This window comes from Drosophila simulans, chromosome X (genome assembly GCF_016746395.2).
Source record: "Drosophila simulans strain w501 chromosome X, Prin_Dsim_3.1, whole genome shotgun sequence".
In the NCBI taxonomy this organism is placed as follows: domain Eukaryota; kingdom Metazoa; phylum Arthropoda; class Insecta; order Diptera; family Drosophilidae; genus Drosophila; species Drosophila simulans.
The window spans coordinates 3,612,303-3,629,435 of NC_052525.2; the positions used below are offsets into that span (position 1 = coordinate 3,612,303).

Genomic DNA, 17,133 nt, shown 5'->3' on the forward strand with positions numbered 1-17,133 from the left:
AACCCCTTCCTCGCACTCAGTACTCCATTTTCCTCTCGAGTTGCGCGAGTTTTGTTGTGTTTCCGGCAACTAAAACCTGGAGTTCGAGTCGCTGGAGAGGTTACATGTGTCACCCACATCCCCACAAGCCCACAACCCCAATGGACCTCAACCCCCACACTCCCCCCATTGAGAGCACTCGAGTTTCTGGTTTAGATAAAATGCCTGCCTGGCTGCCAAAAGATAAGATATACATACATACTATATGCACAAAAAATGCCTGATCGAAACGCTCGACTTGTTCCACGTACACTGCCAGATGGGGTATTATGCTTTTTAAAACTCCATCCCAACTATAGAAAACAATTCAATTTGAATGTAGTGACCAGAATAGGAACATATTGTGATTGACTTTTGGCCAAGTCCAAGGTCTGGAGGCACGCAACACAATTGTACACCACAATTAAGATGGAGTTTTCCCGCAGTGAAGAAATGGGTTCTCACATCGCGGGGGCTCCAAGATTCGGTAATGGGGAAACGAAGTTACATGGAAGTGGAAGCTGAAGTGAAGAACCGAGTCCTTCATAATTAGTTTGCAAAGCGGGGGCGTTGGATTTAAGTGGGCTTAATTTAAGCGCTGCTTGCTGAACGCCCTTATCGCCGATCAGCAATGGCATTTTCAATTGTATCAGCGGGCGGCAAAAATCGAAATGTGTGTTGATTGAGCCTATTAAGTATACGCTCCGTTGGCCACCGATTAATTATGAGCAACGATGGCCGGGAAATGGCCGAGTGCCACAGCGGGTAGGTACCTTCAACAGCGCCGGGGCTTAATTTTATGATTGATTAATCCATAAATATTAGATCAATAGCAACAGGAAGCGGCAGCTAGATGGCATGAAATAGCTGGGAATCTTTCAATTTTATAGCACATACCCCTCCTACCTGCTACCTGCTACAGGCTACCGGCTAGTCCATTTAAATGTCAATAAATATCCAGGGACTTTTCTTTCCCACCCCGCACTCCCTCGGGGAAAGCCCTCCTAGCCACTTGGCCTCTGATGGAAAACCTGGCCCCACGTTCGAGTGCATTGACTTCGACGCCTTAATGGCTTTTTGACTCGACTCAACGCGACTCGAGTTGAGTTGCATTTTTTCTGTATTACTTGATTTTTTTTTTATTTCTGCAGACGGTGGCGCTAGGTGGAAAATAGCCGTGGAAAATGGCTGAAAATGTTAGTAACCGGGTGGAAAACGCTCTGCAACAGCGCACATGAACGCGCCAGCTCGACTGACAGGCAAATAACAACAAGCTGAATACACGCTTCACAAAATCCTGTGCCGAAAAACAGGAGGTCCTTGCAATAAATTCAAATCTTGGCTAAGCACGTGAAATTGGCAACTCAATGATGATGTAAGACGCAGCCATCTACATTTAGCCCCCGTCGATGTCAGCGAGGCTCTTATCCAAAGGAGGGGATAATCTCTTTCGATCATTTCTTCAAAATCAATTATTACACAAAAATACCAATTTGGAGATTCCCATGCGCGCACGAAACGAAAACGAGGGGAAAAAAATATAAATAAATAAATCCGAGTCAAAAATTCGCTTTACGCGCCGTGATTGACAAACTGAATCCGCCTTTTTCGACGCTTGACTTGGCTGCATATGGATTGGCCTATTAGGCGGCCAAACCCGTAGAAGGAGCCGCCAGGTGTGGCCCAGGTGTGGGATTGTGGGTGGTTCTGGCATTTGGTATTTCGTTATTTGTTATTGTGGCTGGGACACGCACGCCAAGTCAAATTGGCTCATTTATCTTATTTCACATTGCTCAGCTATTCGAACGAAATGTTTTTCAGCAAGCGGTTTCTGTGGGTCGTCGCTTTTAATGGCCTCGCACGGAGTGTCCTTATTTCGTCTTGACTGCGAACAAGATTTAAATATTTCTTAAAGCATTTCGCAAGCTGATAATCCACACGATATTGGAATTTTCATTTGTGCTGGCTGCATTCTGGGCATTCGGAAACTCATACGCACGGATTTGTACGATGATGTTTTGTTTGTCTTGAAAATCGCACACTTGTTTATGAAGTAATACAGTGCGAACCATAAATATTTATACGCACTGTCGGCGGCAAGGACGACGATCAAATTTGACTGCCATTTGCACATTTTCCAGGGGCGAGCGGCAGTTTGCAAAGTTTTCAGTATATATTCGTGTGCGGTATATGATATAGACACGATTTGAATGATTTTAAACGCATTAGCATATAAAACACATATGTTCCTCCCAACGGCTCCCATTTTTATTTCGTTTTTTTTTTTTTTTTCCTTACCAACACCAACAGCTTTTCGACATTTCACAGGGCCAAAGAGAAGCGTCAAGCTGAATGAATTTTCAAACACAAGACAGATATACGGAGCACACACATGTGCAAAAACAATACGTACATATACACGGGGGAAAATCGACATTTGAATTTATTTTCATCACTTGAATGGCCTGTGAATACTACTGTGTCTCCACAATACTAAGCCACGCTTTGTTCTAAATAATATTCATTCAATATACATACTAGTTAGTTAATTCGCATTGATTCGAAACACAAACTCATACAATTCTCTTGCCGTGTAAAGGAAATTCAGCATGTTTCGCGTACTTTTTCATATGCGAATGTGAGCAATTTTGCCAGTGGGCGAAGACTTTTAATGCGATTGCACAGCTGCCAAAAAAAAAAAAAAAAAAAGGACAGCACTTGTTTGGCCTTCTTTGGAACTCCTTTAAACTAGTCGTCCTTAAAGTTTTCATTTGGGGCGGGCAATGCAGATGCGAGAAACTTAAGTCCGAGTTGTTTATTGACTCTATGACCCAATGAAATTTGAGTGCACGCTCTTTGTTGATTTTTCCCCCAAGCACTTTCAATGTGAATTGTAAACTTGTTGACTTGGCCGTGGGTACTTCTAAGCAAAAATCTAGAATCCATCCCGAAAATCAACGTATCGAACGTGCAGTAAGTAGAGATAAACGCATTATTGGCTGAGCCACAAATGAGTCACTTCCTAATATAAATATTTCCATAATCAGTTCAACCATTCAATTAGTATAGCTATCGCCAACGATAGTCTCCTAATAAACTTCAATCAGATTGATCGCTTTATCGCCGAAAACGCCCCAAAAAGGCAGGCAAACAACTCAACTGAAAGAGGGCTTCATGCTTTATGACCATGTGATGTGTACATATCCGCGAATCCCCATTTTACCAACCGTTGTTTCCAGAACTTTGGCCAATGCCGTTTTTTGTTGTTGATATTTGTTGTTTTCGGCAAAAAAAAAAAAAGAAGAAAAAAACAAATGGTAAGCCCCTTTTGTGGGTCAATCGGCGGAGGAGAAGGATTGAGGGGAACTCGATTCGGCATTCAGAATGGAAGGAAATTCTGGGCGAGATTGTTGGGCATCTCAATTTCGCGGAATGGTATATGAGGTAAAAATCCGGTTAGCCAGATTTCTGGAATTCACGTCCTTGCAGCAAGAAAGTGGCATTGATTGCTGAAAACTTCAAGAGGTTATAGCCATTAACAAAGACGCATGTATTTAACAAACACATACTCCCTCCACTCAAATCAAATTGCAATAAGTGAAACGTTGCCACTTAAATCGCATAACGATAAAAAGGGGGAAATAGCGGGATGGAAACGGAAACGGAAATGGAAATGGAAATCGAGGGAAGGATAAAGGATAAAGCTTTAAATGGGGAAGAGAGACGGAAAGTGAAAGCGTTAGCGTAACTGGACATCAAATAAGCAAAACAAACAAACAAACTGGAACTCCAGCTCCAAATAAACCAAAAATATATGCATGTACATATGTATGTGCATACATTCATATATAAACAGATATGCACATATATGAATAAAAATAATCGGAAAAAACAACGACGGCAACAACAACAAAAGGCCGCATCGTCGGCATTAACAACAGCTTTTAAATTTCAGTTATAAATAATGAAAAACCAACAAACAAACAAACAAACAGCAAACAAGCAAAATGGTCGGCGAACATAAAAAACAAAACCACCCAGCGTTAAAGTGGGCGAAAAAAAACGGAGAGTATAAACCGCATGCAACTGAAGTGAATATTAAAATTGAATTGGGGAAATGGAATATGTATCGGAATAACCACAGCAAGAGTTACAATAAGAAAATGTGGCGATATTACACATATGTATGTAGATAATGCTGCAATGCCAATTGGCAACGAAATGAAAAAGTGAATTCCAGGTGAATGGCGGTGGTTAATAACTAGCGAAATCGGATATCAGGATGCGAATTTATGTACTATTTAGCTACCCAAAACTCTAGTTACTTTTTCAACGATTTACTTGCGAGACCGACGCGATTTTCAACTTGTTGTTAAAAACATCTGAAACCGGGTGGTAGCCAAAAGTAAAAAATGCCCTGGGATCGTTGAAAAGAAAGCGTTTTAAGTGAATTCAATCTAAGAGCAGGCTCAGACATGTCAGCTTTGATTTTTATTAGCAGCTCCACTTCCACTCGCCGTATTCTCCACTCGTTCTCCACACTCGTTTCATTCGCAATGTCCTGCCCACCAAGACCAAGACATTCGAGAGCGAAATCGGTAGTGGAAGCGCACTGGAGCCAAATTGAATTACCAGGCCCAGCAGATTCGAACAGACCCACTGTCGTCCGTCCGTCCCATTGTCGTCGCCTCCGCCTGCCAGTTTCATCCCCACTGCCATCAAAATATTTGTATATATTAGTGGGAGCAACAAAGAAAATATGTGGAGCAAAACGCCAAAGGACATGGCCGGCATTTTTGATTTTGTTTACATTTGGCATTTTTTCATATTTCTGTCGGTTCTTTTTTCCTTCGCCCATCTTTCGGCTTCGAGTTTCCCGGGGCAGATGACAACGAAGGGGAAAACAAAAGTGTAGCATACATTGCGGTGGTCTGGAGTGCCAGCATACCCAGCGGAAAAACCGAGCAGTGGGTGGGTGCAGTGGATTTTGTTTTTGTGCGGCACAAAACTAAACACTTCAAAGACTCAAATGGGGCAGGTGAGCAGTTGATGTGTTTTTGGAATCGTATTTACATGTATAATTGGAAGGAAGTGATACGGAGATACTATTATTGCAACGTAACTTAAGCTCTGGCCCAAATAGAATGTTACAAACCAATTTCCAGGCGAAAAGCAACCAACAATCAAATTCATATTATTCCGCCAGCGAAACGATGGTTGAAGGCAACAATACCAAGTCCATGAAAAATCCACTCGTGACAAAGAAGAAGCAAGCCAAGGAAAATGGGGTAAGGATGTGCATAAGGGGAGGCCACCAGGCAGATGGTACCCTCTTGGCAAATGCAAGGACACCGATGTCCTCGGGCCCTACCAAACAGTGTGGCGCATACACCGGGGAAAACTGCAGAGACTTAACTGCACATTCACATATAAAAAATAAAAAAAACAGCGTCATTGTATCAAAGGTTGTTCACATAAATTTAATGTGATATCATAGCGGGCCGCGCTGATTTCGCTCAGTGTAGCACAGGAGTGGTTGGATGGGGCGCGAGCATGTGAGGAGAAAAGCCCAAATTGTAGGCAAGTCGTGAGTCGTCTAAGCGTCTGTCTGGCACAATCAAAACAAGGAGCCGTCAACCGGGCCAACGCAATTCTAATTAACTGCCAGATACACAAGGACACTCGCACATCCAAGCATCCAGCATCCAGCATCCAAGCTAACCAAGTAGACAAGTTTCCAAGTGGGCATGGCAAATGGTGAATAGTGAACGGTGAATGTTGGAAGGTCTGCGTTTTTAATCCACAAATTAAATCGAAACCTCGAAAATGTTGAAAACAAGACACCCAACTACTGGCGACGCTAACTTGCCGATGGGTACTCCATTCCGCACTCCATTCTGCCAACGTCCTAAGCACTTGCCTCACTAATGCGCAGTAAAAGGCATTAAGAGGCCAGCTTCCTCAAGTGTCCTTCTTGTTTTTCCCGCTCGACTGGATAGACTGGCTCGACTCTGGCAGAGGATACCTGCCTTGGGTCCGCAACTTGCTCGTGCTCATGTACTCTTCATTAATTGTAATCGCAATAGCATTTGTAATTGCAAATGACATAAGTAAGAGCTACACAGCGATGATAATGATAATGATAACAACGATAACAACGAAAGCAACAACACAGCAATGGCAGTGCCAACAACTTAATGACAACGAAATTTAATTTGAGTCCACTGGTCCCAAGGCTTCTCACCTGCGACTTGGCGTTGTCCTTATGTGATCACATATCCTGGGCGGCTCTGGACACTCATGATGAATATATTCGTCTTGAAATGAGCGCTCAGGTTGCAAAGCATCGATGGGACTACATCGGTTTGATGTAGCGAAATGCGACCGCGATTTGAATGTTCTCAATTTCGGAAATACAGTTTATATCATAAGTTCGGGTTTGAGTTCGATATGGTTCAATATGGTTCAAGTTGGGCTCTCTATGAGGTGTCTTGAAACCGGTTTTAAAAACGGTGGCTTGTAATATTGTTATTTTTTTCAATTCAGTTCTTTACTCCGATAATTCGGAAGTGCGCTTTGTTTTCTTTCGCAATCGAAGGAGCTCGATCAAATATCGGGTTATAAGCTTGATCTGATATCGATCGCTATAGTAACGATCAAGTATGGGATGCATTTTTAAGCTCTTCTTGTATGTTCATTGATTTCAATGGTTCTTAATGTTCTTAATAATATTCAGCGTACTTTCAATAGCTTTTCTCAATGGGTTTGTTAAGACTATTCGGTAATATTTGATTATGGTGTATTAAGAAACAGATCGTACAGAACTATAAAATTGTGTTCACTTAGACTTGTCTATAATCTTTATATTATTGAGTAGTTCGATATAGGTTTTCTAGTCTCAATCAAGTTGATTGCACTCTTGGATTTATGTTAATCATTGATATATTTAAGTGTTGGTGAATACGATTGCATTAAGTTTGAATATTTTTGTATATTACAATCGTTCTTGATCTTTTGACACTCTTGATCGTAAAGATTTTTATAAAGATTAAGATATATAGATTTGGGATTAAATATGCGATTCACACTAAATATGTGATTAATTATAGTGATTATATATATTTGATATTTGCTACTTGATGCTTAGTTAAATTCAGATGATGGTAAACGCGAATTCAGATGTGTTTTTGATTTCAGAATCCTCTCAATGCCGTGATTTCCTTCCTTCAGTTGTTTAACACTGAATGTAAATTTGATAACGGTTTCCAAGATTTCCTTTCAATTCGGATGGTATTCACTTTGCATTTTCGTAAGTACATATGTTTTAACTGATATGTTAACTGCAGCAACAGGAAAAAACAAGACAAAAATATAAAACTCAATAATTTCGATTGAATGCAGGCACTTGGAAAACACTCGGCATTAGGCACTGAAAACGCTTCCTTGGCACTTCAAACACGACAAAAAAAAAAATGGAAAACGGTTTAGAAACCACAGCAGTGTATATGCACGTTACACTGGCGTCTCTTCTGTTGGGCGCCAATTTGATATTTTGAATATTTTGAATTTTTGAGGCAACTGCCGAAGGAGAACAAATTTTTGGCGCCCAACCGATTTTTTGGCGCCCAATCGACTGGGAGGCGGTGGGGCTGCTGTGGCTCTAAATGCTCCTGTCGGAATGCCAACGAACCGTTTCCAAACACTTTCGGCCGATGACTGGGAGCCGCCGCTGCTGAGCGGATGGATTTAAATCATTTTGCCTCGGCCCGGCGAGCTGTGCATCGGAAAAGCCGAGTCCGGGCGGCTCGGAAAAGCTTGGCAGCTCCCACTCAAAAGCGTTTCTTTGCGGCTCACTGACCTGGTTCGCGGCCAAGGAGAGCGGCGACTTCCATGGATCCGGATGTGGGGGTGGAAAAGCGGTGGAAAAGCCACTTGTTGACGCCAGCCGTGAGCTTTCCAGCCAGCAATCGCAGACCAAAGCTGATCGCCGGATGAGCTTTTCACTAATTTAAATTTTTATAGCTCAATTTCGAATTCCACGTTTTTAGCATTTTTTGATTTGTTCATCTTGAGCTGCTACTAGTAAATTACCATGTACTGAAGGCACACGTAAATGTCATGTAATGATATTCGAACTAATTCTAGTAGGACTCTTTAATAAGAGTTAAACAATAAATTAATTAGGAATTTTCCCCAAGCAATACAATAATTTATATGCTGCATAAAAAGAATTGACTAATTGTAGAGCCTATTTCGTGCGATTCGCCTGCCTTAAAGCCTTAAAACCGAAACATTTCCCAATTAAGAGGGGACAAACTTCTGTTTGTGATGCGAATTAAGTTCTTCATTAACCGAGAGTGTGTGTCTACTTATTTATGCAAATATGTACCTTTGCAGGCGCGTGGAGCTGTCGCAGTTTCACTCCCAACTGCCCCCCATCCACATCCGTGTGCTTATCCACATCCTCACATCCTGAGGGGCACAACTCTTTTTGCTTTCGCGAGGTGAATGAATGCTTTTTGTGAATGGAAAGCATGTTCTGCCACCACCCGCCGCCTTTCCACACTGAGAAAAATGTCGGCAACACAAATGCGATTATTCGAAATGATACTATATTATATATAGTACTAATATATATACATATATGGGTCAATAGCAGTGCACCTTGGCTGCCATCAGTCCCCGAAACACGTCCACCTTAATTCAAGACATCTTACCAGCAGCAGATAGTTCTCCACAGTGCAGGACTTAGTTGCAGCTTGTTTGCAGCATGTCAATGAGCACAATTCCTGCAGCCTCCTCCACGCGCCCGCATTGGAGGATGCCCAGTTCAGTGGCCGCCAGTCCAGAGTTCAGAGTTGCAGCATATTTTCCGAAAAGTGTGATAAATTTTCCGGCCAATGGCTTCCGACCGGCGGTGTATAGTGTGTCAAATAAGTGTATATCCATTGCTTTATTCTCTTGCTTTATACATACATTTGGTTTGCCGCTGCTTGTGTTTGAGTGTGAGTGTGTTTGGTTGGGTGAGTTTTTAAGTAATTTGTGCAAAATTAAATTAAGGCTAAGTTAACCCTAGGTTGCATACATCGGCGCAAATAATTCCGATATACACATACATATATCATATGTGTGCCTACAGTGCGTTTCAGAACCATAAGAATATTGTGCAATTGCAGGTAAAGCCGTATTTTCTGTAATTCTGCTGATGTCCCATGAGAATAAAGAACGCCAGCTAGCGAATTAACTTATTAAACAAACATATACATATGTAAATATTTTTTTTTTGTGTTTTAATCTAAAAAATGAAATTGCATTAAGTAAGGTTTTACATCCCATTTCGAGAGTTGACTACGATTTTCTTCTTATAGCTATGACACGCACTTTTTAAACTAGGGTGGTTCGATTGCTAAACATGCAAAAATAAATATACTTGAACTGAAAGTTATTTGATCACGACTCGAATCGAATGAAAATAATGAGGTAACATTAACAAATTAAATTATTGTCTTGTTGGAATCTTAGCAAAAATGCCAGATCACGGGTTTCTTAGGGAAAACGAAAACAAATATTTGACCCAAGGCCTTAGAGTTAAGTATCTTTTAAGAAATAGCGAGATATGGCAAAAGGATTATAAGGTTATAAGCTTAAATACAGAACCGTTCCACCCTGAAGTTAAGCAATTAAGTTCGCTCTATATTTGCCGAATAGGCTATGCTATCTATCGAATACTTTGGGTCAATACCTGGGCGGCAATTGGATTGCGAATCGCTCAGGATCAGAACATGCCATCCGATCGGGCGACGGGTATGAGCACGATGAGGAAGATCACGAAGTTTCGCATGACCAGACGCCAGTCGCTGGGCACCGCATACGGTAGCAGGATTTGGGTAAGGCGATGCACCTCGTGCGATGCGCACACAAAGATGAACGATGTGATGATCATGTTGAGCGTGGGGAAGCCGGGCAGCAGCACCAGAACTCCATGCCGATCGGCGGCCAGCCAAATATGGTACTGGCAGACGAACAGCTCCAGCGAGATGCGACCAAACCAGGCGAAGAACGCCGAGTATCGTGTACGTAGAATACCCGAGATGTTCCTGAGGACCACATAGCCCACAATCGGGATGAACAGTATATACGAATGGATCTCCTCACAGTTCTGAACGTTGCGGCAAAGGAACGAGAACGAAGTGTACACCCCGACGCCCAGCAGGGCCAGCAATGTCACTGATATGGATGTTCTTCGCGAGAACAAATTCCCATGGTTGTTGTCATCGAACACATTGTACTTTTGGGCAATGTGAAAGCAGGCGGCATATATCATGCCAAAGGCCACCGTATACCGGTCCAGTTTCCACTGATGCCACCACTCGTGGAGGTCGTCGTCAGTGGTCACAAACAGCGCCTTCCACGGTCGCGTTACGAAGATCCGTTCGAAGAATACCTCCGACATGAAGAGCACCGTGATGCCGCCCAGGCAACCAATGCACTTGCACACCAAATACAGATAGTGCAGCGGATTGGCGTCCACCGATGCGGACGAAAGTCGTGGCGGCAGTGCGAGCACAAAGTATACGATGCACAGCCAAAAGGATAGAAGTGGCACAAAATAGTAGAACTGATACGGCCGGTTCATGCAGAAGCACAACAGTACACTGAGAAAGTTTGCCCGGAACATGGCCTGGAAAAAGCGTACGAATAGGGAGCCACTGCCACCCGTCTGCCACATGTGCGTGAAGTGCGTGTATCCGGTAAGGAAAAAGTAACCTGAGATCAACAGCTTAATGTGCATGTGAATGGGCAGCACTCGCTGTGCTCCGGTCATGTAATATATAAGCACCACCAGCAGTATCCAGCCACGCAGCTCATCCGTTTGATCGCGATTAAGCACCTTTGTGAACCGTGAATCTTCCGTAAAAAACAGTCCGAGTGCGAAGACATAGCCCACTGGTATCCAGAAGCTAAACTCGGAATAGTATTTGTTCTCCTTCATAAAGAAGTTTGTGCGATCGCAGAGGTAGAAATAGGCCAAAATAAGACCCAGCAGTGATAGCGCCACCATGGGAGTGCCATAGTCAGTTATCAGAGCGGATAAGGCATTGCTCGGTGATCCTCCAACTGCTCTTCCCCCGTCGTGAGATTGCTGCTGCTGCAAGGGCACATACAAAGTCTGGCCACGCAGGTGAAGCAACCATCTGCGCAGACACATGCCACACACAAGCGTCATGCAGACGCCAAACAAGGCGTATGCCACTATTTGCAGCGTGGTGTACGGCTCAGAACTGCTGCAGCAGGTGCCATCATTGTAGTTCATGTAGTCATTGCAGTACATGTTCCACAGTAGCTGAACCTCCAGTCGCTGGCCATGGGCGCACAGCTGATGACCATCGATGGCGTTGTCCAGCAAACCATTGGCTATGTGCCAGGCGGATTCCCAAACACTTGCCTCCGTGTAGCGAAAAACACCTCTGGCCACATGGTTTAACCGATCGATTTGCTCGTTCTGGAGCAGCTTCCAGTGCGGGGGCAATTTCTCCTCGTCCACGCGGTCTGCTAGCTTCCAGAGGACCCGCGAAGTTTGCGCCACCAGGCGATGAAACGGAGCCACCAGCAACGTGAGATTGGCGGCATATTGCCGCAGCACATCGTCTGTGGTGTTGCCGGCGAGCAAGCCGGCATAGGTGAAACCCACAACGTACACGGAGGACAGCTGCTTCTCGGCCTCCAGACGGTACAGTTGCTCCACAAGCGACGGACTCACCTCCTCCGCTCGAATGTATTGGGCCAGCATATGCAGTTTCTTGTCCTCAAAACGGGCTGAGCCATCAGTCACCGAGGCGTTATTGTCCTCCTCGTCGGCCATCTCATCCGCGGCCAATGGCTGGCGCAGTTGCTCCACAAATCGTTCGTAGAGCAGTCGGATACTCTCGTCTCCAATGAACACAAAGTTGTTCTTGTTGTCGAAGAAGGCGAGGTAACGCAAACAGCGCCTTGTGTCACTGTAAATAATGAGAATTTCGGTTTGGGTGACTCATTAATTGGGGGGTTATCTTGTCGGGAATGTGCTTTGATTACTCACGTGAGGGAGTACTTGTGCACCATGCATCCGTACGGCTGCCACTCGTTGTCGCCCTTAAATCGGCCCTTGGACAGCAGCCACTGGCAGGAGTCACTGCCTGCGGGAGAAACAAAACAAATCAATATCCATAATAAGGTTACAATGCCAGCCAATATCCCAAATATGAACCATACATGGCGTTAATATTAATCCAACCAACTGCAGAGCTTGGACACTAATCTTAAAATTCGACATGATTATCTATATTTACATAAACGTTTGAGATTACTACTTTGTAAAAACCTTTTTCACTATTCAAAATGTCCTCATATGGTCAAACTGACTTATTAAATAATTGACAAGACTGTAAGCTATTAAGCAAGACCATGAGAAGAATATGTGCCCATTGGTATGCAATTGTGATCTTAAAATGGGTACGATTCCGTATCCACATCCATTATAAATTTCATAGTACTTAGATCTTTAAGGAGCTTGTAACCTTGGACCCACCGTAATTCCAGTTGAGCAGGCCGTGATAGACGATGAAGCCGAGGACCAGAAGCAAAGCCACCTTCTTGGCATTGGTGGCGTTTAGTTGTTCCATAAATATATCAGCTCTGGTGGGCATACGCTGTCCGCCGGCGGCGCCTCCAATGCAGATTCCGCCCAGTTCGGGACTAGGGGCTCCATTCACTGGCGCTCCGGTTGTAGCTGCTCCAACGCCTCCTATGCTTCCACCATTTCCACCGCGCAGTTCGCGTAGCTCCATAATTTATAAGCTGTCTGCCGCCTTCTCCTCCTCATCCGCCACCACCACACGGTCTGCGACGGAAAGTCTAGCCGATGATATTGATAATTTGGCCTATTGCATGGGCATGGTTTAACCCAGTTCCGCTTGTTCCTTGGGCACCGACCGACTCCTCCTTTCGTCTGCTGTTTTGCTTTTGCTTTGCTTTTATTTTACTTTACTTTAGCATTGGCTTCGCCGGCCGATAGACAATAGCGTCTATCGCCCGCCACCCACACGACAAAACTATCGATACCGAACAGCTGATGTGTCTGCATTGTGGGCGAACAAGAAAGATCGTTAATAATATCAATTATCAATTATCGAAAAATACACTACTATACTTTATAGCAAATCTCAATTTATTTTTTACCTTTTAAACTCAAGCATTTGCTTCGCCGGGCGATAGGCAGTCGCGCCTATTGCATGCCACCACCAAAACCAGACTATCGATAGCGAACAGATGATCTCTCCTCATTCGTGACGAACGGGAAGATCGCTAATAATATTAATTATTAATTATCGAAAAATACATTACAATACTTTCTAAATATCTTCAATAATTTTTCGCTTAAGTATAAATGCATATCATGGGAAAATAATTATAAATAAAGTTAAATAAATAAAAATAAATCTACATCAAAGAGTCTAATACAAAGCAAAATTTTTTTTTTCGGGACATCTTCAGTTTCAAAAATAAATCTTCGCACGCAAGATAATCGGTACGCAACGGCAAACTATCGATTTCGTATAGTTATCTGACGAGAAGACGCACATAAAATTGAATTCGTTCGGAACAGTTTTGGCAAAACACGAAATTTCGGCAGCACGATGATAACTGCTAAGAAGCACCCGCTGGACAATTGTCAGTTGTTTGTCCAGCTGAAGAAGTTATTCCATGACTACAACGAGAAGACCCAGTGTCTGAAAAACATGATTTACTGGAGTGGTAAGTGAAGTGCCAGAGGTTAGTGCTCAAATATGAACATTATTTGTTCTCAGGAAACGATGAGCACATTGCAAAGATCTGCGACCAAGTGACGGACCTACTGTTGGAGCACGATCTGATCATACAGCCGCCAGAAACCATGGATCCTTGTGCTATGAATCACCTGCGTGGACTACTGGTGTACCTGGTGCTAAACACCGCGCACGACGATTTCTTGTGCGAATCCCAGTGGAGCGCCAATGTCATCCATTTGTGCAACCAGCTGCCGCCTATCCCACTGTTTTTGACCATCGCGATAGCTATTAAATGCTGTCTCAAGGAGCCGCTGGAGGAATTCCTTGCTTGTGGACCCCGCTGGCTGACCATTAAGTATTTTGAGTCATTCAATGAGGCTCTGTCGCATATTAGTCCGGATTGCTTGAAAATACTACCGCTGCTCTCTGCCGCCCTCAGAGCAGCCGGTCGCGCAATTGTCAACTACAATTTGCCCGCAGAAAATAAGCGACTGCTGCGGCAGATAGCCTGCATGGAAAATCGTCACATCTTGGATTCTAAACAGCGCCTCCTTACGCTGCCGCGTCCATCCACTCGTAAGACTTACCTGGCCGAGGCTATGAAGCACCTCATAGAAGTCCTTTTGTATACCCTCAATGATCCACTAAAGCGGGAGAAACCAGAGTGCTTCGCCGTCTACAGCCAAATAACCGTGGACATCAGTGACAGCAACTCAAGCGATCCCATGCCTGATCTGCGGCACTTCGCCCAAATACTGCTTGACGTTCTGCAGCGTATCTTTCAGCTCGTTAGCGTAGACACGTTCATGTACTGGCATGAAATGAAATCGAAAAGTGTACTGTATAGCTGCCAGGAGCTAATCTGTAGGCAGACGGCAGAATTGCTTAAAGTACTCCAATCGGATGAGGTGCTCGGGCAGCATCCGGTTTGCAAGCAGATGCAGAGCTTTGCGGATGCAGCAAAAACTTTGGAGCAGCGCGTTGCCGAGATGAGAATCGGTGAACTCTTAGCCTTTCTTGATTCAGGTATTGCCACCCATAAGGAGTTGCTTGCCGGATTGGACAATCTCTTTAGCCGCTTTATAGCCTTTGGCAACGACGAGTGCCTGGAAACGATGGCAAATCATTTAAATATGCTCACCAAGAATCATGCCCAGATAATACTCAGTTTCCTGGGACAGGTGGTGGAGTCCAAAATGGAGGTCGAGGACGAGGGCATATCCGTTACGGAAGTAAATCAGGCGGACGACGAGGACGAGACCTCGTCCAACGATGAGTACGAAGAGCTGATAAGCCTAGTACTGCGCCCCTTATTTATGCAATTAAGTGTCAAGGACAAGATGGAAGTACTGCTATTGCGCGATGAGCAAAACGTTACCCAAGGATTTAATTTCAAGGCTCCCGATCATCGGGAGCGTCGCATACGCTTCTTTAACCAATTGGATTATAGAAATCGCTTCCCGATATCCGAATTTCTGGCACTGTGCTTTGAGAACGCAAAACAGACCTGGATTGATTTCTCCCACTTGGGCGTGGCGCATTCATGCTTCTCGCAGCTATTCTGGAACATAGCTCAGTATTGTCCCAAGCATACTGCTTTTCATATTTCCGCCTGTGCCGATAACATCTTGGTGAACGAGCAACTACTTCAAAAGCCGTATGCCTTGAGGTTTACACTCTACCTATATGGCCACCGACAGATCCTCAACGGTCTCCACACGTCAGCGCGACAACTGTGCGTTAGTTTGAAAGACGGACCGTGTCCCTACGGAGAGGATGAGCTTAGGCAGGCGCAAAATAGGTTCCTACAGGCGTGTGCCAACGCTTTGGCCAAGTTTATAGAGTCAATGAACATGCACAGCTTGCAGGTAATCTTGAAACTGCTCCAGCATATTTGTCTGGGTGAAAGCAATCTAATCACCCGAGGTACTTCAGAATTAAATGCACTCGAGAAGGAGCACCCGAAATTGGAGAACGGAGACGATGCACCAGCTGTCAAGGTGGCCAAGCACTACACATATCTGCATGCCAGTTTGCCAGAGTGGCGTTTGAAACACTGGAAGCTGATCTCCAATGTTATGAAAACCATTGATGCCCTACGCTGGGACTTGGCCACCTTTGAACAGATCCGAGTGGACAATTTAGAACTGGCGTTGTCGTATTGGCAGGACGGTCTGTCCCATCTCACATTCCTAGGCACTGGTGCGTTCTTATAAATGTAAGTCCAAGACGAAAGCCTATTAATTATTGCTCTTTCACAGAATTCCGTCAGAGGATCTTGAATCAAGTGAGCAAATTGAAGCACAAGGACTTTTGGATCATCTACCTTGAAGAAGACGCCTTAAAGGACACGCGCTCCTTTCTCAAATTGCTGACTCAGTCCAGTGCACCGGAGGCTAATGAACTCTTCACCAAGATCCTTGAAAGCAGCACCGATTGTGCTGTTATGAGCGATCTAAGCGATGCGGTGGTCAAGGTGAACAGCGAGTCCGCTTTCCTGGCCTTTAGATTCCTATTTCGAGAATATTTGATCGCCTTCCGGAGCCACGCCAAACACAATAAGACCACCGCGAAGCGCCAGCATTGGGATCATTTGGTGGCCGTTGTGGCCAAGGCTCCTCTCTCCATTCGCAACGAGATTATGGAGCTAGCTATTAAAGCCTTCGCTGTGCGATTCGACATCGATATCCAGGAGCAGCAGACGGCCAAGTGTTTGGTCGTTAAGGAGATGCCGGTAGAAAAGTAATATTCTTAAGCCAAATCGAATCGCCGCCGCTTGTCCAACACCTGAAAGAATTTTTAGGCAGGCAGATGTCTATTTGACCAAAAACATGTATAATATTCATAACGCTAGGATTGAACATCAGAATAATTTGATATCAGATTATTTACAACATTGTATGTCCTTCAAAAGGACGACTGTATGCACATAAGATATGTACTACTACCATGAAAAATTGTTTGTCTATTCAGCTGAAAATTATTGCAATTTTGCATGTTCTTCATATTGTTCGTATACTTATGTATTATATATAATATACAAAACGCTATGATTGAACATCAGAATAATTTGTGTGAGGAGTCTTAAAACTCCCCACAATTCTGGGTGCAGGGGAGCGGCCTAGCAACAGCGTGGACGGCTGGAATGCAAGAAGAGTTAAGGGCGGTCAGGTCGAACGGTAATTAATGGACCTTGGACCGCAGCAAAGCAGAGAGACCGTGAACTAACGATACCGCGCTGGCCCTTGGCCTTGAGCCGGCCAAAGGCACGGAGGTCAAACGGTAACGGTGCGGACTTTCGACCCGC

The 17,133-nt window shown here is 44.2% G+C and overlaps 3 protein-coding genes across 12 annotated transcripts in view; 1 reads left to right on the top strand and 2 right to left on the bottom strand.

Moving 5' to 3' along the window:
- LOC6725049 (probable serine/threonine-protein kinase yakA) overlaps positions 1-7,759 on the bottom strand; it is a 46,707-nt gene extending 38,948 nt beyond the window's left edge. For 8 of the 10 annotated variants that reach the window (XM_039296299.1, XM_016173009.3, XM_016173011.2 and 5 more), the window contains exons 1-2: positions 7,709-7,759; positions 6,263-7,358 (exon numbers count right to left, since the gene is read on the bottom strand). The gene's annotated coding sequence lies outside the window, so the exon portion shown is untranslated. The remainder of the gene's footprint in view (positions 1-6,262; positions 7,359-7,708) is intronic. The other 2 variants (XM_039296295.2, XM_039296294.2) reach the window with 2 other exon arrangements.
- A 1,193-nt stretch (positions 7,760-8,952) lies between these two features.
- Positions 8,953-13,339, bottom strand: LOC6725051 (N-acetylneuraminate 9-O-acetyltransferase). Its single transcript, XM_002106043.4, has 4 exons — positions 13,237-13,339; positions 12,587-13,135; positions 12,098-12,194; positions 8,953-12,017 (listed from the first exon to the last, which is right to left on the bottom strand). Exons 2-4 carry the CDS (start codon positions 12,843-12,845, stop codon positions 9,794-9,796), a joined length of 2,580 nt encoding a protein of 859 aa, XP_002106079.1. The 5' UTR covers positions 12,846-13,135; positions 13,237-13,339; the 3' UTR covers positions 8,953-9,793.
- On the top strand, positions 13,316-16,884 carry LOC6725052. Its single transcript, XM_039296301.2, has 3 exons — positions 13,316-13,812; positions 13,866-16,028; positions 16,088-16,884. The coding sequence occupies exons 1-3, from the start codon at positions 13,695-13,697 to the stop codon at positions 16,570-16,572; spliced, it is 2,766 nt and encodes a 921-aa protein (XP_039152235.1). The 5' UTR covers positions 13,316-13,694; the 3' UTR covers positions 16,573-16,884.
- Positions 16,885-17,133: the final 249 nt, after the last annotated feature.

Bases quoted from the DNA above. Each gene is read 5' to 3' on its own strand.
- LOC6725051 (XM_002106043.4), bottom strand. From the start codon at position 12,845: ATGGAGCTACGCGAACTGCGCGGTGGAAATGGTGGAAGCATAGGAGGC. The intron at 12,195-12,586 runs GTGGGTCCAAGG...TTTCTCCCGCAG, and splicing joins CCTGCTCAACTGGAATTACG to GCAGTGACTCCTGCCAGTGG. The intron at 12,018-12,097 runs GTGAGTAATCAA...CATTATTTACAG, and splicing joins GTGCACAAGTACTCCCTCAC to TGACACAAGGCGCTGTTTGC.
- LOC6725052 (XM_039296301.2), top strand. From the start codon at position 13,695: ATGATAACTGCTAAGAAGCACCCGCTGGACAATTGTCAGTTGTTTGTC. The intron at 13,813-13,865 runs GTAAGTGAAGTG...ATTTGTTCTCAG, and splicing joins AAACATGATTTACTGGAGTG to GAAACGATGAGCACATTGCA. The intron at 16,029-16,087 runs GTGCGTTCTTAT...GCTCTTTCACAG, and splicing joins TCTCACATTCCTAGGCACTG to AATTCCGTCAGAGGATCTTG.